At 36.7% G+C, this 27,424-nt stretch overlaps 1 protein-coding gene across 1 annotated transcript in view; it reads left to right on the top strand.

The window, feature by feature from the left end:
* Window positions 1–27,424, top strand: part of DNAH7 (dynein axonemal heavy chain 7) — a 247,305-nt gene that overhangs the window by 66,644 nt on the left and 153,237 nt on the right. The window contains exons 17-23 of the mRNA XM_079923963.1: window positions 559–705; window positions 2,727–3,412; window positions 5,607–5,793; window positions 15,298–15,491; window positions 16,968–17,166; window positions 19,839–19,979; window positions 23,995–24,207. Of these exons, the coding sequence (XP_079780089.1) occupies window positions 559–705; window positions 2,727–3,412; window positions 5,607–5,793; window positions 15,298–15,491; window positions 16,968–17,166; window positions 19,839–19,979; window positions 23,995–24,207 (1,767 nt within the window). The remainder of the gene's footprint in view (window positions 1–558; window positions 706–2,726; window positions 3,413–5,606; window positions 5,794–15,297; window positions 15,492–16,967; window positions 17,167–19,838; window positions 19,980–23,994; window positions 24,208–27,424) is intronic.

Here is a 27,424-nt window from a genome sequence, read left to right as displayed (position 1 = left end):
TTTATTTTATTTCCTGTGAAGAGAGCCCATGGGACAAGAAAAATAACTTTGGAATACTTTGTTTTAGCATTGCTGATTGAAGAGATACCTGACTATCAGAACGCAATGAAAGAAATTCAGTTTTTTCCAGTTGTTTGTAAAAATGCTACCTTTACAGGCCTTAAAAAAAAAATTGGAGTTCACTTTTAGCCTCTTACTTGATTATTGTGAGATTTTTTTCAAGTGATTGTATTTCATTAGCATACTAAAGACATACCATCGTTTAGCACATTCTTATTCATTTTATTAGAACTTCTTACCTTGATAATACAAGGGTAAACTTTCTCTAATTTGTGCATTATAGGAATCTGAATCCATTAATCTTAAATCCCAACTCTTAAAAATTCTGTATATTTTGAATCCCAGTCATCTTCAAGATCATCCCTTTCTTCATATTTTGCCAGTGACAGAATATAATAATAATAATTCTGACAATCCTTACAAATTCTAAAATTTTCTCTTGATGCCTAGGGGTTTTTAACTCTTAAAAATAGTGACGAAAATAATTGTTTTTATTAGTTACGGTGTGAACGGTTTGTGGAGGAATTGCAGAGTTATGCTAAACAGACAGAAGAATTCTACTCGTTTGGAGATCTTCAAGATATACAGCGGTACCTGAAAAAGGCTCAGACACTGAATGGAAAGTTGGATTTAGCAGCAGACAAGGTATAATTTTAAAATTCTTAATAGGATGAATTAGTTCAACAGAATGAGCATTTGAATTTGTATTGGGTATTCACCTTTAAGAAATGGATTCAAATAGAAGAGTTAAACTACATTTAACTAGAGATTAATATGAATGGCACAAATAGATTTTATAGACATGCTTCAAGGAGGGAGCAGCATTGCTGTTTTCTATTGGTAGTATTAACAGTTCAGTGGCCTTCATCTTTTAAAGATAGAGTTATATCTCCACCTGCTTTTTAATCTTGATCATTTACATTATGTGATAACACCTGGTTACTGTTTAGATTTCCCACCTCCATGGAAGCCAGCTCAGATTTGGTGGCTGTGTTTTTAAATTAGGTCCATTATTTTCTCCCATCAAGCTACTTTGTTCCCAGTACCGCTATTTCAGAAATCAGTGGTCTCGTTAGAAGCAGCTGGGTGGGAAAAAGCTGTACTCTTTGCCATGTTAGAAATTTTTAATTGCGTTTTTTATAAAAAGGGGAAATATGAAAACAGACCATATTATGATGCTCTACCACTTTTTATATATTGTAAGATTTTAGTATCTTAGTTCAGGTAATTAAATAGTTTATAATAATCTCAGATATGTAAATGTATGTTGAGACAAGAGAAATTGTAGATTTTTTAAAACTGATGCCACTGAAATTTTAAGTAATCTACATAATTTACGTATCTATCTCACTCTTTTCAATTCTATAGATTTCTCATCTACATCTCCCATATTCTCACAACTTCACTACTAATCTAAGAGGAAATTAATGCTTTCTTTGTGTCTCTTATCCTACTTACCTTCAAGACCCAGCCCTGGTTGTAGCTTCTCTAGCATCTGTGATTGCGTTATTTCAGCAGGCTCTCTTGTCTTTGAGTGATAGCATTTTTAAAAGTACACCATTCATTTTATATTAAATGGCTACTGCTCTAACACATCTCTTCTGTTGCCTTATATTATTAAATAATTGGTATCTAACTCCTCATCTGGATTACTAACTCTTGGAATTGGTACTTTGCAATATACTTTTTTCTATTTTCCACAGTATCTAACACAATGCTGTGTTTATTAAAAGTAATTAAGTTCTTGGGACTTACTTGGTGACACAGTGGTTAAGAATCCGCCTGCCGGTGCAGGGGACAGGGGTTCGAGCCCTGGTCTGGAAAGATCCCACATACCACGGAGCAGCTAAGCCTGTGGGCCACAACTACTGAGCCTGCGCTCTAGAACCTGTGGGCCACAGCTACTGAGCTGCGTGCCACAACTACTGAAACCCGTGCACCTAGAGCCCGTGCTCTGCAACAAACAGAAGCCACCGCAATGAGAAGCCCGCGCACCACAACTAAGAGTAGCCCCCGCTCGCCACAACTAGAGAAAGCCAGTGCGCAGCAACAAAGACCCAATGCAGCCAAAAATAAATTAAAAAAATGAATTTTTAAAAAAGTAATTAAGTTCTTGTGAGTTAATAAATGAAGCTAGGGCTTCCCTGGTGGCGCAGTGGTTGAGAGTCTGCCTGCCGATGCAGGGGACATGGGTTCGTGCCCCGGTCCGGGAAGATCCCACATGCCGCGGAGCGGCTGGGCCCGTGAGCCATGGCCTCTGAGCCTGTGCGTCCGGAGCCTGTGCTCTGCAACGGGAGAGGCCACAACAGTGAGAGGCCCACGTACCGCAAAAAAAAAATAAATAAAATAAAATAAATGAAGCTATATCCTCAGTATATCTGAATGGGCAGAGACTTTTTATATATATAAATTTACTATTTTAACTAACTTAACCAGTCATTTTTCTCTGGAAACTGAATAAAAAAGAAATAGGAACAACAAAAATAAACAAAATAAAGCAAATAGGAAAAAAGAGATCACTGCTCAGTTTTTCTAGTTATGGCCTAATTTAACTTTAGGGTTTAATGAGAGGTTTTTTTGGTCACATTTGATATAAATATTTTTTAAAACTTTATTTTGAATATCATTCACTTTCAGAATAACATACTTAATACTTGTCCTTCCAGATTGAGCAGCTTAATGCTGAGGAGGAGGCGTTTGGTTGGCTACCATCAATATATCCTCAACGTAAAAAAATCCAAGATGGTTTGAACCCTTATCTTCGTCTCTATGAAACTGTTGTAGAATTTAGCACCAAATACAGGGCATGGACAGAAGGACCATATCACAAGGTGAATCCAGACCAAATAGAAGCAGAAGTTGGAAATTACTGGAGAGGACTATATAAGCTGGAGAAAACCTTCCTTGATTCTCCAAATGCATTGGCAATGACAAAAAAAGTAAGAGCAAAGGTGGAAGATTTCAAGCAGCACATTCCTCTCATTCAAGTGGTTTGTAATCCTGGTTTGCGCCCCAGGCACTGGGAGGCCATGTCCAGCATCGTCGGTTACCCCCTGGAGCCAGCAGTTGATTCCACTGTCTTCTCTTTTATAGATATGAATCTGGAACCATATTTAGATAGGTTTGAAGGTATTAGTGAAGCAGCTAGCAAAGAATATTCTCTCGAAAAGGCCATGGAGAAGATGATTAATGAATGGGATGCAGTGGAATTTGTCATTCTTCCTTATAGAGAAAGTGGGACATTTATTTTGTCATCAGTTGATGAAATTCAGATGTTGTTGGATGACCATATTATTAAGACACAAACTATGCGAGGATCTCCTTTCGTTAAACCCTATGAAAAACAAATGAGGTAAAGTGTTATTTATATGACAGTGTTTATACTATGTTACCAAAATTATCACTCATATGGAATATCCAGTTCTTCTTAAAAATTGGTTCTGTACTTTATGCTTAATATGTTAAATAGTGTATTGTAAGGAATGATAACCTTTATTGCTTTTGGAAGAGTCCTGATCCTTTTGCTATCATATATATTCATAACAAAGGTAGTAGACAGTCAGCTTCCAGATATTCATTTTTATTGCCCACAATCTGATCTTATACATTTGACTCTCAAAAATAGTCTCATGCCTATGAACACAGTTTATAGAACATATAAACTGTAAAACTGAAGATGATAATGTAATTTTCCAAATATACTAATTAGTTTGTTGTCGATGATTCCTCAAAGCCTATTGTAATTTCCAGTCATACGCATAAAGAATGGCTAGATAAGTGCAAAAGCATGAAACTATGATTCTCATCTGGAATTTTGAGCGTCTGACACAGCCAACTAAATCTGACCTTTATCCTGTCAGTTTTTTTTTTTTTTTTTTTTTCGCGGTACGTGGGCCTCTCACTGTTGTGGCCTCTCCCGTTGCGGAGCACAGGCTCCGGACGCACAAGCTCAGCGGCCATGGCTCACGGGCCCAGCCGCTCTGCGGCATGTGGGATCTTCCCGGACCGGGGCACGAACCCGTGTCCCCTGCATCGGCAGGCGGACTCTCAACCACTGCGCCACCAGGGAAGCCCATCCTGTCAGTTTTTAAATTTTTTGTGATTTCTTTTAAGCAGCTTATATTTTATCTTAAAAAAGAGTAAATCCAAGTCAGACTACCAACTCCAATGTGAATTTGTATGGTGAGGGAAAGCTACCTGCTTGGTGATATCAGCCTCTTGTTATTGATATATTATCCTAAACCTGAGCTTGTTCAGCTGTTGGTGCTGGCTCAGTGTTTGATTGCTGTGCCTCCTGCCCAGCTTGCTCCAATGTGCTCATCAAGAGTAATTTTTGAACTTCTCTGAAAGTGGTATATCTAGATTCTATTTTTAAGGACTGTTCATGAGATCATTAGCTAGTGAGAAATTTTTTGCATTAGTCAGGGGTTAGATGGAGAAAGAGGGAAGAGTACCAGAAGGAAGTAGAGGCGTTCATTTCCCTGTGTGAAAGACACATTTATTGATGAACATTGAAAGGAAGGTGTTTTAGAAAGACATTTAAAAATGCCTGGTGACTTTTTGAACTCCTGTATACATTTCTTGGTTTTAACAATCTAAAATTATAAATGACGAGTAATGTATGAATCTACACATAAAGCCATCCCATCTCTAAGTTTTGTTGCCATTAACCAATCATTCTTCTTTATGGCCGTGTTATCTCTTATAGTGTAGTGGTTACAGCTGTCTGGGTTCAAATCTGGCTCTATTGTTTATTAGCTGAGTGAGCTTGAACCTGGTACTTACCTCTATGTACCTTAGTCTCCCTACTGGTAAAAAGATACAACACTCTGGACTTTGCCTCCTTGGGTTGTTGTGAGGATAGAGAAAATACATGCAAAGACCATAGAACTGTGCTTGTAAAATTGTCAGTTTATGCTGTAATTATAATATTTATTCTTGAGGAAGTTAAGTTGTTTTTGTTCTCCATATTTAGAAATAAACTGATAACTCATTGTAAATTCAAAAATGCTTCCTTCTCACGAATGCCACACTAGTGTATTTAAGATTATGTAGATTTTTCTTTAAATGCCAGTTATATCTTATGAATTGAAATATTTTATTCTGGAAATACAGCCTTTATGGCCCCAAAGTTTTTAAAAACTGAAAAAATAAGAATGTTAAAGGAAATAAATCTTGGATGTAATTACCTTTCCTAAGAAGTTCCGAGTGCCCTTGATTGAGAATACCATTAGTATCTCTAAAATCTCATTTCTCAGTTTGTACCCTTTGTCCATAGAATCGGATTGCAGAAAGGTTTACTGATATACAGAAACCAACCCATTTGTAGATAGGTACATCTAACATGTATATATCTGTATTAGCATAAATGTTGATGCTATTTTTTAGAGACAGATTTTGTAGAACAGAGCTAGTAGGTAGAAGAATGGAAATTGGAATAACACCATTGCATGTAAGATTGACAGCCTAGTCATGGTTTTGAGTTTTATCATCTGAAACATTGCTTGGTTTGCTGTTGATAAGAGCCACTGTGTTTTGCTTCTCAGGCAATGGGAGGGCAAACTCCTGCTGCTTCAGGAGATTCTGGATGAATGGCTCAAGGTCCAAGCCACGTGGCTGTATTTGGAGCCCATTTTTAGTTCTCCGGACATTATGTCTCAAATGCCTGAGGAAGGCAGACGATTTACAACTGTGGATAAAATGTGGAGAGATATAATGAAAAGCGTAGTACAGGTAGGTAAAAATCTCTGAGAATGTGATTGTTTTGTTGAAATGACATGATTTTTGTGTTCAAAACAATCTAAATAAGCCATTGTCTTTTTCCCACGTAGGCTCCTTTTCAGATATTATTTTAGAATCCCAGGAGCAAGAAACATCAAAAGGAAAATAGGCATTTTGTCCTGATTACTTATTGAGGTCAAAATTCAATTTGCATTACTTAATGATAGTTGTTCTAGCAGTGGTTCTTACTGGACGCTCTGGTAGGAAGACAGTGTGCTCAGCACGCACTGTCCTGTCTTTTCTCTGGCCCCCATGTTACTGGCTGCACCACCACTGAAATGTGCCATGGTGGGAAAAGGTCAGCATGCCAACTGCCACACAAATACAGTGGAGAACTTAGAATTTAAGTTAAGGAGGGAATTTAATAAAAACCAGTAACACCAAAAAAGGTATGGTTTTTGTTCAGTTCAAAAGACATTTATTTATTTACTGCCTGCAAAGCGTGGTTTGTGTGTTAGTGGAAGTTAAGATTAAAATACAAGAAATATTAGCTATTAAATTATATCATTAAATGAATGTAAACTTCTCTATTGGTGTTTTGATCAAATACAATATTGTAAGATAGGAAGAGTATTATCTTAAAGTTTTTCTACCCTAAAATGGAAATATGCATATTTTTATTATTTAAACTTTGAAAATTGTGACTCTAATCCTAAATACTGATGATACTGTATCAATGTCACTATATGATTTTATAGGAAAATATTCCATAAGATGGACATGGGTCTGTTTATTTAATAAGTTTACTTCATTTTATGTAATAATACTTGAAACAAAGCTTCTGTATAAACCAAACTTTTGTAGAATTAATCACACGGGAATTCCATATTTAAAGGACCTACTGGTGAGTCACTTTGTAACACATTTACTCATTTCTAATTAATTTGTTTTATAAATTTAGCCTTTCCTATATTGTTTCCTTACAACAGGGCAAAACCCTTAAAACATGGATACATTTTTGTTTGGAAGGGGATGAAGTAGAATTTTTTTGTTGCCCAAAAAAGATAAAAAGTAGATGCTTGTATTCTCCTAGTTAATATAATTTTAAAAGTTAAAAAAATTCTTTTTTTGACATTCGATCAAAATACTCTTCAAAATTCATATTGCTAGGGAAATTTTATAGATAGTTCAATGCCTAGGAAAGGGGAAGCTATGCTGAGTCTAGTAAATAAAGGAGAAAGATTTTCAATTCTATAAAACTACATTAAAAACATATTAACAGAAAAGCATTACTTCCTCTCCTTCCCAAATAAGCAGTTTTCTTTGGATGACACTTCATTTACTTTTGCTATAAGACTTGATTATCTTCTTCAACTGGCTTTACATTTTGTTTTTCTCGATATGTTAGTATTCAGGACAGCTTTTGTCCATATTCTCCGGAGCTTTGAAAAGAAACATAAATCCATATTCTCTCAGGAAGGCTAATGAGGATGATTTGTATAGTAGAAGCCACTGGATTAAATGCTTGGTACAAAAAGCCATCACTTTCAGTCTTATGGGTTTCTAATAAATGTTCTTTTAGAACTATGCCAAGAGAAAAGGCTCAGAGGTTAAAAACAGAATGTAAATGATGCTGTTAATATAAATGGCTTGAATTGAGGTTATCTTGGTTCCTTAAGGTATAAGCATGAAATAGTTGTATGTTTTGGTACCTGTTCCTAACTACGCTTGGCCAAAGGCTGTTTCTCACTGGGGAAAGCTCCCTTACTGACCTTTCAGTGTAATTCCAGAATTTTCCAGTCACTTTTGGTTATTAAGATAGTTTTGCCTATGAAGAGTGAGCTGTACCTGTTTGAAAACCTCAATCTCTTGTTCTACTTAGAACTCTTCTCCTACCCATAGTCAGGTAACCCTGGGGCTCTGGTGGGGTGGGGACTGCGCTCTCCCACACTGCTTCTCTCTTTCCTGGTCTTATCACTTGGTATTGGGACAGGGAGAAGGTAGGGAGGAGGTGAAGAGGAAAAGGGAAGGAGGGGGAGAAAATAGAAAGAGGAAGAGAGGGAGAAAAAGAGGGAGAGGGAGAGAAAATGTACTGATGTAACCGATCCAGCCAAATTGGCTATTCTTTTCTTTGGTGGTCGTAAGGTGGACGGCCTCCTGTCTCTGGTACCTGCACTGTGCCTTTACAGTTGATCATCACAACTAGTCTAGCTTTTTGACCAGTTGTGGAGAGGTGAAGTCCACAGATTAACTCAGTGTGGACAGGTGAAGACCCCAACAAGCTCTGGCTGGTGAGGGATGCTATCTTGAGCATCTCCCCTAGGTTTGGTCGTCCTCTGCCAGACTTGACTCCATCTTCCAACTGATCTACCAATGATGGCTTTTGCCACATTCCTCTCATATGCATGTCTTTGGCCCCATATTCTAGTAGTATTTCACAGATCTGTAGCCCTTAATTTCACCTGGGGTCTGCAGCACCTGGGATCCATCTCCTGTACTTCTTGGTAACCTTGAGCACATGGTCCTTGCCCTTCCTTCACCTGGTCGTCCCACCATACCACCTTCTCCCAGAGTTCTTCTCCTGTTCTGATAGCACTGGCACAGATCAGCATGCTGGTGATGGAACAGACTTCCAGTTGGAGAAGAAGACGTTAGCCTCCTCTCTTTACATACACTTGAAAACTTTTCTAGGGACTCTCTTGGGCCCCCTCCCTAATACAGGACCAGTGAATTGCCCATCATTTGGGGTTGAAGGAAGTGGATAATCTTTTGCGTGTACCCAAACTTGACTTTTGATCCACATGAGTCTTTTGTGTTTCGTACAAGGCAGGAAAAGGCACTCTTGAATTTCTCCCCAAACCTTTTCCTTTTGTAGTCTAACCGCATCTCAGTAAATATGAACACTATTCCCCCTGTTTTTCTTTTTCCTTTTACTATAGTAAATATGATCACTTGGCGCCAAGCATCTCACCTCTTTCTAGTGAGCTGGAAAGCTAAAATTGTGTCTCCCAGACTCCTTAGCATCTAAGTTTCTGGAAGTGAATTCGATTTCGATGATTAGGTACGCTCATTTGGGATTTGGAAGGCATACAGTGGCCATCTTCTTGCCATTTTAGCTAGTTCTGCTGTCAAGTAAGATCACTTTTTTTTTTTTCTTTTCCTACAGACTTCAGTGTCTGGTCACCAGTTTTATGGGTATTTACAGCCGATGATGATGGTGGCTTTGTGATCCTGCTCTCTGATCCTAGAATCACAGTCACCGTGCTGTGTTCTTGAAAGCAGTTAGTTCTAGTGGTGGCGTCCTTTTGTCCTTACTGAGGCAGAGGTGGCAACACTCTGCAAGATCAGTTCCACAGGTTCTAGGAGTCTTTCCTGGAAGCCCAGCCTGGAGTGTGCTCCCTTAGACCTTCTAATGATTTTGTAATAACTTAATTCCCTATATTAAATTCCCTTTTGCTTAACTACCTAGAAGGATTCTGCACTGAACTCTGAATAAAGGTATCAAACCCTCCAAGTTGGCATCTAGGATCTTGGTCTATATGACCAAGTTGGATCTTAGGGTAGTTAAAAATCTAGTTACCATCTGAAAATGGAACACTGGTGGTACCTGGCATGCACTCCAAAATTCACTCACTTAAATTATTCTCTTGGCTTCCTGGAATGAAGAGGCTGTTTTACGGGCAGTGCTTTGGTGGACCAACTGACTGCTGTGGTAGGTCAATAGAGTACAAATTTGAAATACAAGGGATGTGAGATGGACTGAATTTTTTCTAAAACACTGGAGAAATGAAAGAAATGGCATAATTCAGGGCTTAAATTCTTTGCTCAAGACATGGTCAGAGGATTAAGGTGCTTCTGTGGTTGCCCTCGAGAACCTCTTAATTCTCATAGCTACAAATTTGACATAGCCAAAAATTATAGAGTCTGATCCAGCAGGTTGCCAAATTGCAATGTAATTTAATTCACAGCCTTGCCAGATCTGTTCCGTGAAAGATAATTTACTTACTGGGAAAGAGTGGGATGGTGAGAACTGAGAGTGGGGACAGTTGGGTGAATTTGATTGACTTTGGGTACCCTGACCCTCACGCTGAGAGCCTCCCTTGCCAGAAGCCTTGTCAGAATCCTAAGGAAAAAAGGAGGTATTATATTGCCATGTGCTTGCCTAGGGAGAACCTAAGTTAGATACAGTCAAATGTATTGATGTGAGTGCACTTACCAGAGATCCTGGTTTCCATGAGCTAGTCAGGGAGATGTGAATGATTTCTGTTTTACTTGCTTGTTTGACCAAAACCTGGCTTCCGTGATGGCCCACCTAAACGAAGTTGAAATGCCAAAAATCCTTGATATGATTCGAAGAAATTAAAGACTGGCTTATAGATTTCTGCAAAATATCTCTTGAGTATCATCCAGAAGCAGAAATTACAACCTCCCCCGCCCCCTACTTAGGGGATTGACTTAAAGGGTAGTAGGAAGGGAATCCTACAACTTCAATAAATATTAGGGGTTTTTTAGACCTTGACTATACAAATGGTCAGCAGTGTGGTCTACATTGATCACAGTCAGTAGCAAACAGTTTGGCTGTATGATCAAGGACTTAGAAGAAACAAGATTGAAAGACTGGCAACAAGGAGATCTGAGGAGGAGGTATAAGGGATCACAGAATAGACTAGAATATGAGTATATTTGTGCTCCATGTAAGTGTTTAATAAAATGCAGCACTGCAAAAGGAGGCACTTGATAATATTAGTTGACCAGTTGATCTATTTTGTGAATGTCAGTCAGTATATGCCATTGTATGCACAGTGAGTATGAATAGAAGAATCACATGATATGTTGTCCAGACTGCAGAATTTCTGAGAGTTAAAGCAGTTAATAAGTAAGCTAGGAGAGCAAACATAAACCAGAACTCTCCTCATCAAACTGCGTTATATGGTCACTCAAGCTACAAAGAAGTCATGATGGCAGAGGTGGGAATTATGGAAGGACTTGTCATTATTGGGTCCCTTACCCAACACTGCTGAGTGTCCAAGCTGCCAACAGCAGAAACTAACAACATGCTCCTGATACAGGGTCACACCTGAAGGGACCAGGCAGCCATTTAGAAGGAATTAAATACATTGGACCTCTTTCAACTTAGAAGGGATCCGTGATTTTTCTGCACCAGAGGGGTTTTCTTTCTTATTCCAAGTTTCTGTCAACACTGTCATTCCTGACTTACAGAATGACTTATTGTCACAGTTTCCACACAACATTGCTTCTGCTAAGGAACCCACACTACAAGGGAAATGAGGCAATTGACTGATACTTATAAGATTTACGGGTCCTGTGTGAACACGGACCTCGTAAAAAGTGGAATGTCTCATGTTGAAGACTCAGTTGCTATTCCAGCAGGAAGAAAAGTGTGAGTTTGGGGTGCAGTTCTAGAGGATACATAGCATGAGTTCTCAACCAGCTCCAAATACAGAGTTTCTCCCATAGGCAGAGTACATGGGTCCAGGAATTAAGAAGTGAAAATGACAGTGACACTTTATACCAGTTCACCCAATAAACTCACAATTTTGCTTCCCTGCTTTTGTTCTTGCTAGTTGAAATATCTTAGTATCCAAGGGAGAAATGCTTCTGATGGGAAATGGCAATGGTTTCCTTGAACGGGAAGTTCTTGATTTTCTCCCTCTACCCTTTTACCTCTCTGTCCTTATAACTTTTACCTGACTCTCTCTATTCCAGCCACACTAGCTTCCTTTTTTCTTCTTTTTTTTTTTCAGTCACACATGCCAAGCACCCTTTGCTGTAGAACCTTTGCTCTGACTGGACCCTGTTCCTGAAATGCTGTACCTCCAAATATCTGCAGAACTAATGAGTACCTTTGCTTCCTTGAAGTCTTTTCTCAAATATTACCTTATAAAGAGGCTCACATTGAGCATCGTATTTAAATTGAAACCTGCCTTTGCCTTTCTTGGCAATCCTGATCCCCCTTTCTGTGTTTGCAGCATCTATTACCTTTTAACTTAGTCTATGATTTTTGAATTGTTATGTTTGTTATCTATCATCTGTCTCTAATGGAGGCTGGGATGTTTGTCTGTTTTGTTCGCTGTTGTGGCCCAAGCACTGAGAACAGTGTCTGACATCTATCAAGTCCTCCATAAATATTTGTTGAGTGAGTGGGTGAATAGTTAAATTGAGATTGATCCTTGAATTATTGCTAGTTCTAAGAATTCTGAAAAACCTTCTCTGAAAATTCAGTGTTAGAAACCTGGGTCCTAAGAGCTGGATTAATCCTAGAAACATCCTGCATCTTGAAAGAATTTCTATTTTTGGTGAGGTCAAAGGATCTGAAAGTTGTAAGGGAGCATAAAGGTCTACTCAGTGAATGCACATTTCCTTTCTTAGTACTTAAAAGGTTTAAAGAGGATCTTATTAGTTTTCTGTTGTCCAAGGTTTTCTGATTTGGAAGTTTATGCTTCTGGAAGTTCATAGAACTGGCTTGAGCTTAATTCCATTAAGTGTACTTTCTGTGAAGCTTCCTGGCCGCAGTAATTAGAATGCTCTCTCTGTGTACCCCAATTAAAGTTTCAGGCCCTGATATCACAGGCAATTGGTTTAGAAATGTAAATCAACCAGTAGCTTGTCTTTTGAGCTGATGAGATTAGTGATACTTGTGAAGCAAAAGACGACACGTAAAATTTGTAAAATGATTTCTTTAATACCAAAAAGTAATAGCGGTTAATAATTCCTTTTCCTCTCCCAAAGATGAAAAGTAATTAAAGCGTCAAAGGAGTCATACTTAGTTTCAAATTTCTGGTAGCTTCCTGTTATAACATCTTATTGTTCTGTCTTGAGAACCTTAGCTAATAAGTTGGTACAATGTGGGGGGGGGGTTGTAAGTTCCTTGAGTGTTCCTTGTGTGTCTGCAGGCTTAACTCATCCTCATTCACTCAAGCATTCAACGAATATTTATGGGATGCCTACTCTGTACTAGAATTTTGTGGCAATGCTTAAAGGAACTTAAAGCCAGTTTTATTTTACTATGATGAATATCTTACCAGAAGGATGGCAGTTTACGAAATGTTTATTTTAACTCCATTAAACCAATGGAGTGATGTAAGTGACTTACTCCATGAATTCCCCCAGAGTAGTGTCTCTCTGTCTGTATCTCATCAAGAGACAGTTATAGAAGGCCAAATGGAAAGGGTAGTTTCAAGCATATGTGTGTTCTAGGCACCATATTAGGTGCTTCCAATATTTTGTCTAATTTGGTCTTTATAACAACTTTGAAAGAGGGCTCTTATCTCCATTTTAAAGATAAGAAAATAGAGAGTCAGGTTAATTAAGTGATTAGGAACCAGGTCTGTTCTTCTCTTCATCTGATGTAGTCTCTGTTCTGTTTACCTTCTCATGGGAAGAGAGTGTTTAGTTTCCAGTCCAGAGATGTTTGATTACTTTTCTATATTTTTTTCTTAAGTCCATATAGCAAGGTACATAGATTATCGCCTGTGTTGATTCAGAACTAGCATATTTGATTCAGCATCATTGAGCTGATCTAGATAAATAGGTTTGACCTCAGGAATTCAATAAAAATTTTTTTGCTCAAATGCTAAGTGCTTCCAAGGGGTATTTCTTTTGTAATTGCAATATTTAGGGAAAGAAATATGAACTGTTGTTTTAAATAACTGATTTTATTTTAGCTTTCAAATCTCAGATCCAAAATAGCGAATTGCAATAAATTCTTTGGCTGAGAATAAAACAAACATTGTTAATTTGTGAAAGGAATTTTTCACATTTATTAGCAACATTTTTTTTTTTCCAACAAAGAAAAGCATACTTTTCCAGAAGGTGGCACTCTAAGAACACCATTTTGGTTTTTGAATTTAGGAGTACAAGGGTACTGTTCCATACTTTATCGAATGAACTGAACATTAAATTATGACCTGAATCTCTGTCACGCTTCTTTTTGTGTGCATTTTTAAATGTTTACTTGAAACATAAAACTCTTGGAAATATAATAAAATGCCTTTAAAAAATTGTGCCTCTTTAAAGATAAGTGAATTGCATATGTTGCATATTCCATGTGAACCTGTTCTACTGAAAAAAAAAAAACAGGTATTAATGATGATTATTTTGTTCTTTGATTAAATTGCTGTGTTCCCAAGTTACATTGTTATATTTCAAAACAAAGCAGAAAATTATCTTTCCTTTCCAGTCACATTGAAAGTATATTAACAAAAACATGTTCCTGCAGTAGAATAAAATTTCTCTGTGAAACAATTTACAGTTGAAATTTTTGATTGATCTCACAGTCAGTACCAAACTCTCTTTGGCTAAGTACCAAAAATAGGTTTAAATTAGTTAATCTTAAAATTCTTTTTAATTTTTAACAATATTCCCTTGATTTAATTTCATGTGAATTTTCTAAATGTACCAGTGTATTCTCATGAAGTTTATTTGGTCTGGTGATTAAAATCTCTAATGTGTTTTGCCACCTCTCTCTCACACTTCTAAGCCTACTTAGTAAAGAATTCTTTCTTTGTCATTGGTGTCAGTGGTGAACACTGAGTTTGGGATTATAAGACCAAGACTAGACCTGGATGACATCAATCATGTGTTAAGGAAAAACAGTAAAAAGAATTTTATTTCAGCTCTGTCTAGATTGTGTTTTAATATGTATTTCTAAAGATTTTCATAAGCCTGGTGGTTACTTGTAGGGGTATTTTGAGAAATCAGTAAACTATTTCTTAAAATATCAGTTCTTAAGACCAGCTTTTGGTATAATTCTTATTTTGAATCCTACAGCATAAAAGAAAGCTTTTAAAAATACTTGATTGTGTTTGAATCCCTTTAAAGCAAACAGCTCACGGTGACACTTTCAAGTGATAGAATGTTCAGAAATCCATGCCTTGAAAGTAGAACAATCTTAGTCTCTAGAGAGTTCAGGAAGAGCACACCTTGAACTTCAGTCCTTCAACAAGCAGAGTGTTATAATGCGGTTCCAAAGGTAGTTCTTTGCAATGTAAGATCTTTATGTAAAGCTCCTTCCTCCATGCTCCCAACCCCTTATTTTTATCTACCCTCATAAAACAGGAATTGTTATTTTATTATTATTGATAACAATAATATTCAAAATAATAATTATAATGGTGACATCTTTTTAGAGTACTTTTCCTCGAAGAACAATAGACAAACGTATCTCATACTCTTTTGTTTCCTCCTGTCCTTCTTGTGAGTTCAGATAGTGTCCCCCTCCCCACTCCTGCCACACTCATTGTCTCTCACAGTTCCTAACTTAGCATGAGAAATTGTGGCCAACATCAATGAGGACCAAGTCAACGTGGCTTTTACACAATTAAAGGGCTGGTTAGATCTAGACTATGCAAGAGTACTTTTAAAACATAAGTAAGTATTCACTTTAAATTTTGAATAACATTTGTTATATTAAAACCATGCAATCTCAAAAATAATAGGAATATAAAGTCAATATGAATATCAAATATTTTTGAGTTGTACATTTTTTATTTTTAGGATAAACATGTTCTGGCAGTTGTAACTATCGAGAAAATGCTGGAGAGGCTGAAAAAATCTAATGAACTATTGGAACTCATTCTTAAAGGACTTAATGAATATTTGGAAAAGAAGCGTCTCTTCTTCCCCAGATTCTTTTTCTTGTCTAACGATGAACTTCTTGAGATACTGTCTGAGACTAAAGATCCCACTAGGTAAGTAAGATATACATATATATTATATGTATATAATACATGGCTAAGTTTGTTGCCTTTAATTTTCAGAATAATGCAGAACTTAAATATATATGATTTTGTTTATGTAATAACTTTTTTCAAGACTATTCTAAATCATATCAATAATCAACTTAAATAATTATTAAAAGCATAAGGAGTACCGTTGAATGATATTTTTCCAAATGTGATGAACCTTGGAGTGGATTTCTCATTTTATCACATATTGTCTTAAAGATTTTTCAGAACACATCCCTCTTCTACGTCCCATGCAGAATAAAAGTCAGCGCCCTCTCAGTGGCTTGCAGTCACCCACGCAGGTGCTCCCCCATGATCCTTCCTAGTTATCCCCCACTAGCTTTCTTCTTGTTTATTCTGCTACAGTCCTTGTAATTCTCCCATAAAAGGGGCAGCCTCCTCCCTCAGTGTACTGTTCTCTTTGCCTGGGATCCTCCTCACCCAAATATCCATAAGACTTCTTTTACCTCCTCTAGATCTTTGTGGAAACCTGCTCAAACATCTGCCACTCAAGAAGGCCTTCCCTGGCCACTTATTTAAAGTGGCACCCCTTCCAGCACTCCCTAGTCACCTTTCTTGATTATCTTCTCTGCCTCGTTTTCTTTCAGCACACTTTTTATCATCTGGCTTACTCTATAATGTGCTTATTTGTTTACTGTTTGCTTTCCTGTAGCAGAACATAAGCTCCATGATGGCTGAGATTTTTGACCTTCTCCCCCTCACAGCTGATTCCCTGTTCCTTAGAAGAGAGTCTGTCTGGTTTACATCAGTCAGTGAATAGATATTTGTTAAATTTGTCAGTTTTGTGTCTTGTGCCTTCAAAGTAGGAGACAAGTAATCCAGACAAAAAGAAAAATTTAGACTCAGATTTCCACCTGACTTTTTATACTCTGCCCATTTTTTGCCTGTTTGAAAGATAAATTCAATTGGTCATTTGTAACGTGCCAAGAATGAGGAATTTAGTCAGTTCCATCTGTATTACAATGAATAGACTAAAGTTGGGCACCTTCAAAGTAGTTGACTTACTTAAAGCACTAAACCTAGTTCATAATTTGCAAGGAGTCTCTGAAGATCCCAGTTGAAATATCTTACTTTTTGCGCATTTGAAGATTCTTCAGATTAGTGTTTTATCTGTTGGTCAAGATTGGTTTGGTCCTTGTATTACTTTTAACAGCTTTTGATTCATTGTGTTGGAAACAAAGCCTCATGTAGCTCTTAGGATAATTGTAATTTTACAGATCTTTTTGTGATTATTCCATTAATGATGGTCTCCCACTGGACTGTGTTTTCTATCAGCGCTTCATCTCTAGCATCTAGCAGGGGCCTCACACATAGTGCACCTTTATGAATTTTGAATGAAGATTGGTATACAAAGAACACTGATATTTAGGGAATTGCTTTTATTTGCTTAAGTCTCTTAAACATTTTTTTTCCTGACAGAGTACAACCTCACTTGAAGAAATGTTTTGAAGGAATTGCAAAGGTGGAATTTACAGAAAGTTTGGACATCACTCACATGAAGAGTAGTGAAGGAGAAGTGGTGGAACTCGTAGACACCATTTCAACAGCCAAAGCCAGAGGTCAAGTGGAGAAGTGGTTGGCCGAGTTAGAGAGAGTTATGATTAAATCCATCCATAAGGTAGCCAACTGTATTTATTATTATTTCTAGTAAAGATGATAGAACGTTAATGTATTATTGATAAATGCACTTTTATTTAGAAAAAGTGAGTCATGAATTACCAATTCAATTGTAACAGATAGATTGAAGGCAAAGATATAGTCTCTGATACTAACTTTGTAGTGACTCACTTGAAAAGTGGGACAAAATACCGTACATACTACAACAAACTTGGGTTTTAGTCATGAGTCTGTCTCATTTCTTGTGCTTTCAATGTTAGACACACTTTGGTCTGCATAGTCTGTCTTTAGTCTCGCCTTGGAAGCACCTCTCTGCAGTTTCACATCAGTCTCCTTGACATGTATGCCCCTCTGGTGGTTCCTTTTGTTCTGTGAATATATAAAATATGTACCAACATGTTAGAAAATCATAAGTACTTTCTACAATTAACAGTAACTTCATGTTTTCCATATCTCAGAAAGCATATTACCACCTCAATCATTTGTAATTATTTTTGTTAGTAGAGAATTTTAAGTCGAGGGAGCAGATAGAGCTTAATTGAGCAGTTAATTAATTTTTTACTGTAATGTGGACTTAGCATTCAAGTTCCTTACCAGGAATAAAAATCGTGATTGAGCAGGGAAGCATGAGAGAAAGAATGAGAAGGAAATAATGGCATCAAGCCCTAATCAACAACAGTTTTCATGAATTTTTCAGATGCTGTCACACATTATTGAAAAATTCACTGGAATCTAGGTGTTTAATGTACATCATGTGTCTTAATGTTCCTTTCTCTTAAATATAATTTTAATATCTGCTTGCTTTGTATTTTTTCAATAGATACAAAATCTTTTGGACGGGTTCCCATTTCTCCCTATTATGGATTAAGTGATAATGAATGTCCTTATGCATACTGGTTTCTTTGATTGAATTATTTATTTTCTTATGATAACTTCTCATATGTAGAATCACTGGGCAAAAGAGGATGAGCTTTCGTAGGGCTTGATAAATATTGACAAGCAGCTTTCCCATTTACGCAGCTATCAGCAGTTAAATGCATTTCACTTGGACCACTACTTAGCAGCATTGAATTGGTTATATGGTTTGTTACTTGATGTATACAGTGGTAACTCATTATTTTAGACATATCTAATACTATTTCAACTATTCTTTTAATTTTGTTTGTCAAAGTACTCAGAGAAAATATTTTGGTTACCATTTCAGAGCATTAAGATGGGGTGGCAAGTAAGCGGCTAGGAAATATCTTCCCCAAATGTTCATGTGTAAGTTTGTGTCGGTGGGAAAAATGCAAGTGAATGCAACGTAAAATACTACAGATAGGAGCTATGTGTGTTACTGTGTTGTGCTGTACGTATTTGCTTGCTTGAAAGGCTACTGCATGCCTAAATTAAGTGAATTTTGTGTCATTTCTAAATAATAAAAAATCATGTTGGCACCTTTGCCCTTTTATCTTACTGGATTATCATGGGTTTAATACTGCAGTTTGCTGTAGTTTGGCAGCTTGCTACTGCCAAAATATGTTATTTTTCATATATGGCATACACAGTCTAATAATATATTTTATATACAATATTATAGAACTTTATGTAATCATATTTCTCCTCATACAACTGTATAGAAATCTGTGATTTAGATTTTAATGCCTCCCTCCTATTCTCTCCACAGTGTCCTTCTAGAACACATATTTATTCCATCTTTGGCATTTCTCTACTGTACCTTCTATTCTTTCCTGTGTTCCTCCCATCTCTCAGTTTCTCCTTTTCACCTGCCCTTTCTGTGGCTTCCTCTGGCCTTTTACATTTTCTTTATTATCAATAGACAACATTGCCCTTCATTTCTATTCAACTCCGTAAATATCCTAGCTAAACTAGAAATCCAGAAAGATTTGCCTATCCTTATATATTTCTCAGAAAAATGTAATTTTGATAATCTTTTCTGAAATTCAGACATTAATGTGACTATCACCTCATAGATGCTACTATTTTTGATTGATACATATAATAGATTGGAATGTTTCCCACTGATGGCTGATAGAAAAAGTGGATCTATGAATTCACTGAAAACATATGTAGTAAAGTACATGACTTAGGCTTCCTGAATTTACAGCTCTCAACTCTCCATGAATGAATTATATATCCACCCTGTCATCATAGCCTTGGGCATCAAACTACAGGACTGAGAGGGAAGTGAGGTCTGGAAACACAGGAGGAACTTTAGAGGAATTGTGTAGGGTGCTTGAGTGTGCATGTACAAATATACACATGGCTGAGTGGGGATCTGATTAAGTTCAAAGAAAATATGTGTGAATTTGATAGATCTCATTTTGGAATTATTTGAACTTATGTTTTGTAATTAAATTGCTTGCGTTCAGTCCAGATGTACCCAGGACATTTTTGGCTACGACTGGCCAAAGAAATATTTCATATAATGTGGTTCACACAAATAGATTATGTACCAGCAAAATAAAATGCTATGTAATATATTTGTTTTGCTCTCAGGTGTATGGAAAAACTTGAAATTGTCTAGTTACATGCTTTAGATCTTCATCATTGGCTAAGCTGTAAGAAGTTGAGCAGTACAAGATAATCCACTCAGGAGTTAGCTCTTCATTTTTTAGCTTGTTCAAGTAAAGTATGAAATTGTTTACCTTTAGCATTTTCTTTTTCAATTAGGTAATTAGAGATGCACTTTCTGCCTATACACAACATGAACGAATTAACTGGGTAAGAGATTGGCCTGGACAGACAGTTCTCTGTGTATCCCAAACCTTTTGGACAACAGAAGTACAAACAGCTATTGCAAAAGGACAAAAGGTGAGCTTTTATTACCCACAGGTTTTGCAGCATTTTTTAAATAGTTATAATTGCCAAAATACAATTCTTCTAAAAAAAAATAAAGACAATCCACTCAAAAAGCCAAGCGTACTGGAGCCTCAATCTTTTTATTATATACATTTTTATGCCTTTAAAAATACAGTGATAATAGGACAAAGAAATGTCCTAAACTCAGAAAGTTTAGGAGGAAATACATAACATAATTCTCTTTTATATCTTCAGTAAAACTACCCTATGAAGACAAAAGATATTAATTGACTTATTTTGACTATTTTAATTTTTAGTGTACTGATTTTTAGTAAATAATAATATTTTGAATGATGCTTAATATTAATTATTCTAACAAATATATATTTAATATTATAATATTAAAATAATAATATTAAAATAATAATAAAAACAGAAGCAGCATTCTTATCCATAAGGTAGGATTCCAAGCAGGTCAACTTTTGGTTGACTGATAGGTCAGTTGGAATCTAGCAATTGCAGATGTTGTTTAAAACCATGAGTTTTTCATGTATTTTTTACATGGAGTTTGGCATTATTGTCTGTAAGGTATTGTTGAGCACTGGTGAGTGTAGGGTTTGAGAGAGACTCGTATTCTTTGTAAGCAGGCAGGTCTTGTAGAGGAGGGAGCTGAGTGTCACATGCTTAGTTCACTCCAACTTACCAACAGGTCACTTATTTCTCCTCTGAGGAAAGGATAAGGGCATAGGGCAGGAAGTCAGGGATTTTTAGGAAAAAGTCTTTCCTCATGGAAACCAGAGCACGGGGAATGAGGGTTTCCCTTACAGCAGTAAGCCCTTGGGGATACTCCTGGGCTCTTGGCTGTCTATGTGCATGTTTCTTTTCTCCCCAATGGGTCCAGAAACTTCATTTTGTCTTTTTACTTTTAAGCTACCACGCAGCCACCTCCCCACACAAAGGGATTCCTCTGTCGCCAATGTGGGTTACTGGGGGACATGGATCTCGCTCCTTGCTTGCTGGCCCCCCAAACCACCATGCCAACTTTCTCATTCATCACTATGGGAAATAGAGGGAACAAAGAAGCAAATGTGATCAAATAAGACAAATTTGTAGGCATCTTCCACATTTCTTCAGTTTAAACGTGGTGTTTATTAAACCTCCACCCGTCTGTCAAAACGATATTTTTCTCTGGAACAGGTAGGAGTTGAGGTAGAGAATTTAAGTGTAAACCTTTCATGCTTCTACTTATCTCCCAGGCATAATTTGTTTCTCAAGGGACACATAATTTAGGTCATTCCATTTCAATGTGTCCTCTGCTCAAAGCTATCTGCCTACAATTCTTACCATATTGTTCTTAGCATATTTTATACAGATACAAATAGATTTTTTTTTGGCTTACAACAGTATCCACTGATACTGAGATGAGGTTATTTATTCACTCATTTATTAGTTTACTCCATTTTATCCCACTCGTGTAATATGGTGCACGTATGGAGCCGTTCACAAGAGAAAGCCAAAATGAGAATCCATGCCTTGAGTGACTACTACTCCAGGGGGACTCAGCTTCGTAGACGTAGATCCTCTAAAGCTGTAATTGAGTGGAACTTAGCCAGCCTTTTTCGCTGTTACTTGCTGGATTGTTCTCTTCTGTTGTGTTTTGTGATGTTTCACATAGCTAAATTTCATGGAATGAAATTAAGCGTTGTACGTGTCCTTAAAAATTAATTCTTTCCTTTTTCCTCTGCTTGTGAATACTCTGCTTCAATATGCCCTTCATCTGCTGTCTGTGTACCTTGTCCCTGTCTGTATCTCATGCATATTCAGTTTGTTTAGGTTCTGTAGCAGCATCAGGAGGGGATGGCACATGTTTTAGTATTCTAAAGCACTGGTGATTTAATATGTGTTTCTATCAGGGGAGGGTAGCACATGTTTTAGTATTCTGTGTGTTGATGACTTTTTCCTTAATTAATGTGTGGTTCACATTCGAAACTGATATCTTTGGTTCAGTAGCTGGAGACTCTTGGCAGCCTCAGAGGAGACTAGACATTTCCATTCTCTGCAAACACTCCAAGTTGTCTGCAGCTGGATGCTATGATAGCACCATGTTGTACTGTCCCACTTCCAGAGGACCCATTCCCCTCAGGATCTGTTTCCATTTATTTATTCAAAGAATAGTCACTGTGGAACTAGTCAGTATATGAGCTATTACAGGGGCTAAAAATGAATGGAAGAATCACCACTGTCACAGAGCTTGGGTTATTGCAAATATTGCTATGATTTTGAGTCAGTTTATCATTGTGTATGTAGAGGGAACTAGGTATGATAAAAATATGATTCCACACAGGGTTTATTTTGGATAACTATATAAAGTATTGATAGTTACCTTTAGATTCATTAGTTCACTGTACAGAACAGTTTACAATGAATAAAATGTAACAAAAGTGATTCAATATCATGATTTTTTTCAATCTAGCTGATCTGAATTCTCATTGATTTATTATAATATGGTTCCTAAAGAACTTAGTTCATCACAGTTTGAAGCTAAATTTTAGTTCTAAATCTGTTTCTCTAGTGTAGCAAAATACATTCTGCTGATGTAAATAGTAACAAATTCTTATGGACGTATAATTTATACTGTCAGGTCCAAACATTAAAAGTTTAATCTTATGCCTTGTGTTGAACTACAGTATGTGAGAACTGGTAAGGCTCTCAAAGATCCTGACTTTTACTGATTAGGAAACTAAGATGCACCACCTGGCGTAGTTTGTGTTCTTGGGAGCAAAACTATTCTTACTAATCTGTGTACTCAATATACTTAAATTCACCAATTGGCTCCAAGAATTTAAACACTTGGGGTTATTTAGACATAGGTGGGACAGAATTTTATTTTTCACTACTTATGAAGCAAATTAATAGCAATTAATTATGAAAATGATATAAATGGAATAGTGTTCAAGCACCAAACTTTTGAAAAAATGACTTCCTAAAAAAAAGGATAAAATATTTCAAGGAGTAATAAAAGTGACCCTTAAAGAAACAAGTCTCCAACTCTACCCTTTAAGCTTTTCTCATCCTTGGAAATCCTCATTTTTAGTTTCATTGCTACCACTTAACCTGGTCCTAAAGGAGTGAAATAAACTCATTGGTGCCCAATGCTTATTAAATATTATTAGAGTGGGGAAAAGTGACCACATCAGCCTGCTGCAGCATATTTACACTTCCCTTAGGCACAGCAGTTTTCATTGATTTTAATTTGATTTTCCTAAACCCTCTTCTCTTTTTCACATACTGATCAGATTTACCCACCAGAAAAGAGACCCCTCCCAAAAGAGCCTGATCCTTAGAACTGGCCTTAGCTCACCATAAACTAAAATGTTAGCTGTTTTGTGTTTTAGGATCTTTACATTTCAAGTGGCACAAATCCTACTCAGAAGCTCACACAGGAGTACTAGAAGGATTCATGAGATCTAAGGTAGAGCATTTGGAATCAGGATCTCAGGGCTTCATCACTGCTGCAGTTTCTCTTTTGTTGTCTATTTTTCATCTCTACTGGTCTCTGTCAGGCTTTTTTCTGCAGTGGGGTGAAGGCTTTCAGTAGCTTCGGATTGGCATTCTGAGAGTCTCCCAAGCCTAGTGAAAAACACTTTTCTTCCCATCTGTATAGCAGTCCCTGGAAAGAAGTGTGATTGGCTCTGGTTGGGTCACACATGCCCTCCTTCATATTGCCTTGGAGATGGGGCAATATGATTGACAGCTCACAAAACCACAAGAGCATACAAGAGCAGAAATGGAAAGGAGGGGATGTTGGGTAGGCGCAAACCATGTATGTCAACTGTGTCTGGCCTGATTGAGCTTGTTCACCTAATACCTTTGTAGTAAAAAAATTTTTTTTGATTATTTTTAAGTTATGTCATATGGAAAGTTATAATAAAAATGTAGAAAATACTCTGTATACATGCTAGGTCAAAAATTTTTTGTTCAAAAGGATTCTGATCACACTGAGTAATTATATCTTATTTTCTTTCAGTCTCTTGAGCAATACCTGGAAAAATGTAACAAACAAATTGATGATATTGTCACCTTGGTTCGTGGCAAATTGTCCAAGCAGAATCGTGTTACTCTGGGAGCCCTCGTGGTGCTGGATGTCCATGCTAGAGATGTTCTCACAACACTTGTTAAAAAGAAAGTTAGTGATGACTCTGACTTTGAATGGTTAAGTCAGCTTAGGTACTATTGGCAAGTAAGTAATATCACTGAACGTTATTACTCAGCAATTTCAGCTCACAGGTATATAATTTGTGCTTGCTAGCTCACATGAGAAATAGTATCAGTAATATAGGATTTTAGGATTTTAGCTGATGGCTGACTATACCTAAAAAGCATTCTCCAGATTGAAGATTAAGGCAGCCAAAAACTATATGTCAAGTGTTTGAAAACTGTGTTTATATCTGTATCCAAATGTATAGTTACATAGAAATACATATATAGATGCACACAAACTATGAGTAATTATAAAAAATTACTCATTTGAAATTAGTCATTATGCTTGCTGAATCTGTAAAATGTTGAAACTAATCAGTTTATAATTGTGTTCTTAGATTCCTGATGCATCTAAAGAGTGTACAAATCAGACTGTTTTAGTATGATTTAGTCATTAAACTTTCCTCTTGTTGAACAATTGAACTAACCAGAAACATGATCTGGAGGAAGGTTTTTATCAGGGGATCTATGTAGTTGGTGATGTCAGTCACCATCAGGAAGGCAGGAGGAGCAGGAACAGTACAGTGAACAAGACTGGGCCTGCTGAGAATGGGAAGAGAGAGCTGAGGATTGGAGATAGAGACTCAGAAGTTATCATATTCACTTTTGTGAAAGGCTTTGGGAGGTATGGAGTGGGAAGAGAAGAGTTACAAGAACCAGAACCCTGGAAAACCATATGAGGCCGTGAGTACAGTGGTTAGGAGCTCAGACTGTAGACTGATTGTTTCAAATGCTACATCCTCCCCTTACCAGTTGTGTGACTTGGGCAAGTTACCTACTCTCTTCAGGCACCCGCTTCCTTATCTGTAAAATGGTGATGATGATAATACTCCCCCTACAGTGAAAACAAGTTGAACAAATGATTGAAAATATAGGAGAATAATGAACTATCAAAAAGAGTAAGAAAACAATCCAATTTACAATTGCTCAAAAAGAATAAAATAACTTAGGAATAAATTTACCCAAGAAGGTGAAAGACCTATAAACTGAAAACTATAAGACACTGATGAAAGAAATTGAAGAAGACACAAATAAATGAAAAGATCTGTGTTCACGGATTGGAAGAATCAACATTGTTAAAATGTCCATACTACCCAAAGCAATCTACAGACTTAATGCAATTTCTATCAAAATTCCAATGGCATTTTTCACAACAATAGAACAAACAATCCTAATATTTTTTTATGGAAACAAAAAAGACCCCAAATAGCCAAAGCAGTCTTGAGAAAGAAGAACAAAGCTGGAGGCATCGCACTCCCTGATTTCAGATTATACTACCAGAGCTAAAGTAATCAAACCAGTATGGTATTGGCATGAAAAGAGACACATAGATCATTGGAAAAGAATAAAGAGTCCAGAAATAAACATACACATATATGGTCAATTACTGTACAACAAAGGAGCCAAGAATATAAATGGGGAAAGGACATTTAATAAATGGTGTTGGGAAAACTGGACAGCCACATGCAAAAGAATGAAATTGTATCACTATCTTACATCATACCCCCAAATTAACTCAAAGTGGATTAAAGACTTGAATGTAAGACTTGAAACCATAAAATTCCAAGAAAACATAGGTGGTAAGCTCCTTTACATTGGTCTTGGTGATTTTTTGAATTTGACACCAAAAGCAAAGGCAGCAAAAGCAAAAATAAACAAGTGGGACTGTATCAAGCTTCTGCACATCAAAGTAAAGCATCAACAAATTGAGAAGGCAACCTACTGAATAGGAGAAAATATTTGCAAACTATATATCTGATAAGAGGTTAAATCCAAAATAGATAAGGAACAGATGCAACTCAATAGCAAAAAAAATCTGATTAAAAAATGGGCAGAAGCAGCCGCATAGCCCAGGGAGATCAGCTCCGTGCTTTGTGACCACCTAGAGGGTTGGGATAGGGAGGGTGGGAGGGAGACATAAGAGGGAGGAGATATGGGGGTATATGTATATTATAGCTGATTCACTTTGTTATAAAGCAGAAACTAACACACCATTGTAAAGCAATTATACTCCAATAAAGATGTTAAATAAATAAATAAAGCACCTCTTGGACACTTAAATAAATAAATAAAAAATGAGCAGAGAATCTGAATAGATAGTTTTCTAAAGAAGACATACAGATGGCCAACAGGCACATGAAAAGATGCTCAACATCACTAATTGACAGGAAAATGCAAATCAAAACCACAATGGGATATCATCTCACACCTGGTAGAATGGCTGTTCTCAAAAAGACAAGAGGTAACACATCTTGGCAAGGATTTGGAAAAAAGGGAACCCTCATGTACTTTTGGTGGGAATGTAAATTGGTGCAGCCACCATGGAAAACAGTATGGAGACTCCTCAAAAAAAACTTTAAAAATAGAACTACCATATGATCCAGCAATTCCTCTTCTGGGTATTTATCTGAAGAAAACAGAAACACTTAACTCAAAAAGATATATGCACACCCATGTTAATTGCATTATTTTTTACAACAGCCAAGATATGGAAACAAACTAAATGTTCATTGATGGATGAATGGTTAAAGAAGATGTGAGATATATAGATATAGATATAGATATAGATATGTAATAGAATACTACTCAGCCATAAAAAATATTGACATTTACAGCAGCATGAATGGACCTTGAAGGCATTATACTAAGTGAAATAAGTCAGAGAAAGACAAATACCATGTGATCTCACCTATATGTGGAATCTAAAAAACAAAATAAAATAAAAATAAAAAAGCTGAGAGATACAGAGAACAGATTGGGGGTTGCCTGGGGGTGAGGGTAGGGAAGGTGAGAGAAATGGGTGAAAGGAGTCAAAAGGTCAAAACTTCCAGTCATAAAATAAGTAATTCGTGGGGATGTAACATACAGCATGGCAACTGTAGTTAATAATACTGTATTGCATGCTTGAAAGTTGCGAAAAGTAGGTCTTAAAAGTTCTCCTCACAAGAAAAAAATTCTAACTGTATGGTGAGGGATGTTGACTTATTATGGTGATCATTTTGCAATAAATATAAATATGGAATCATTATGTTGTATCCTAAAACTAATATAATGTTGTATGTCAATTATACCTTAATAAAATAGTGTTAGCAAGTTTAAAAAAAGAAAATATAAGAGAGGTAAAGAATAAATACACTTTCCAAAGTTGTTCTACGGGGAAAATTGAAGCCAGTGACTTCAATTACTTATCCAAGGAA

This window comes from Stenella coeruleoalba (genome assembly GCF_951394435.1).
Source record: "Stenella coeruleoalba genome assembly, chromosome: 6".
NCBI lineage: Eukaryota > Metazoa > Chordata > Mammalia > Artiodactyla > Delphinidae > Stenella > Stenella coeruleoalba.
Note: the sequence above shows the minus strand (reverse complement) of the source record. Positions and strands in the feature narration are given on the sequence as shown.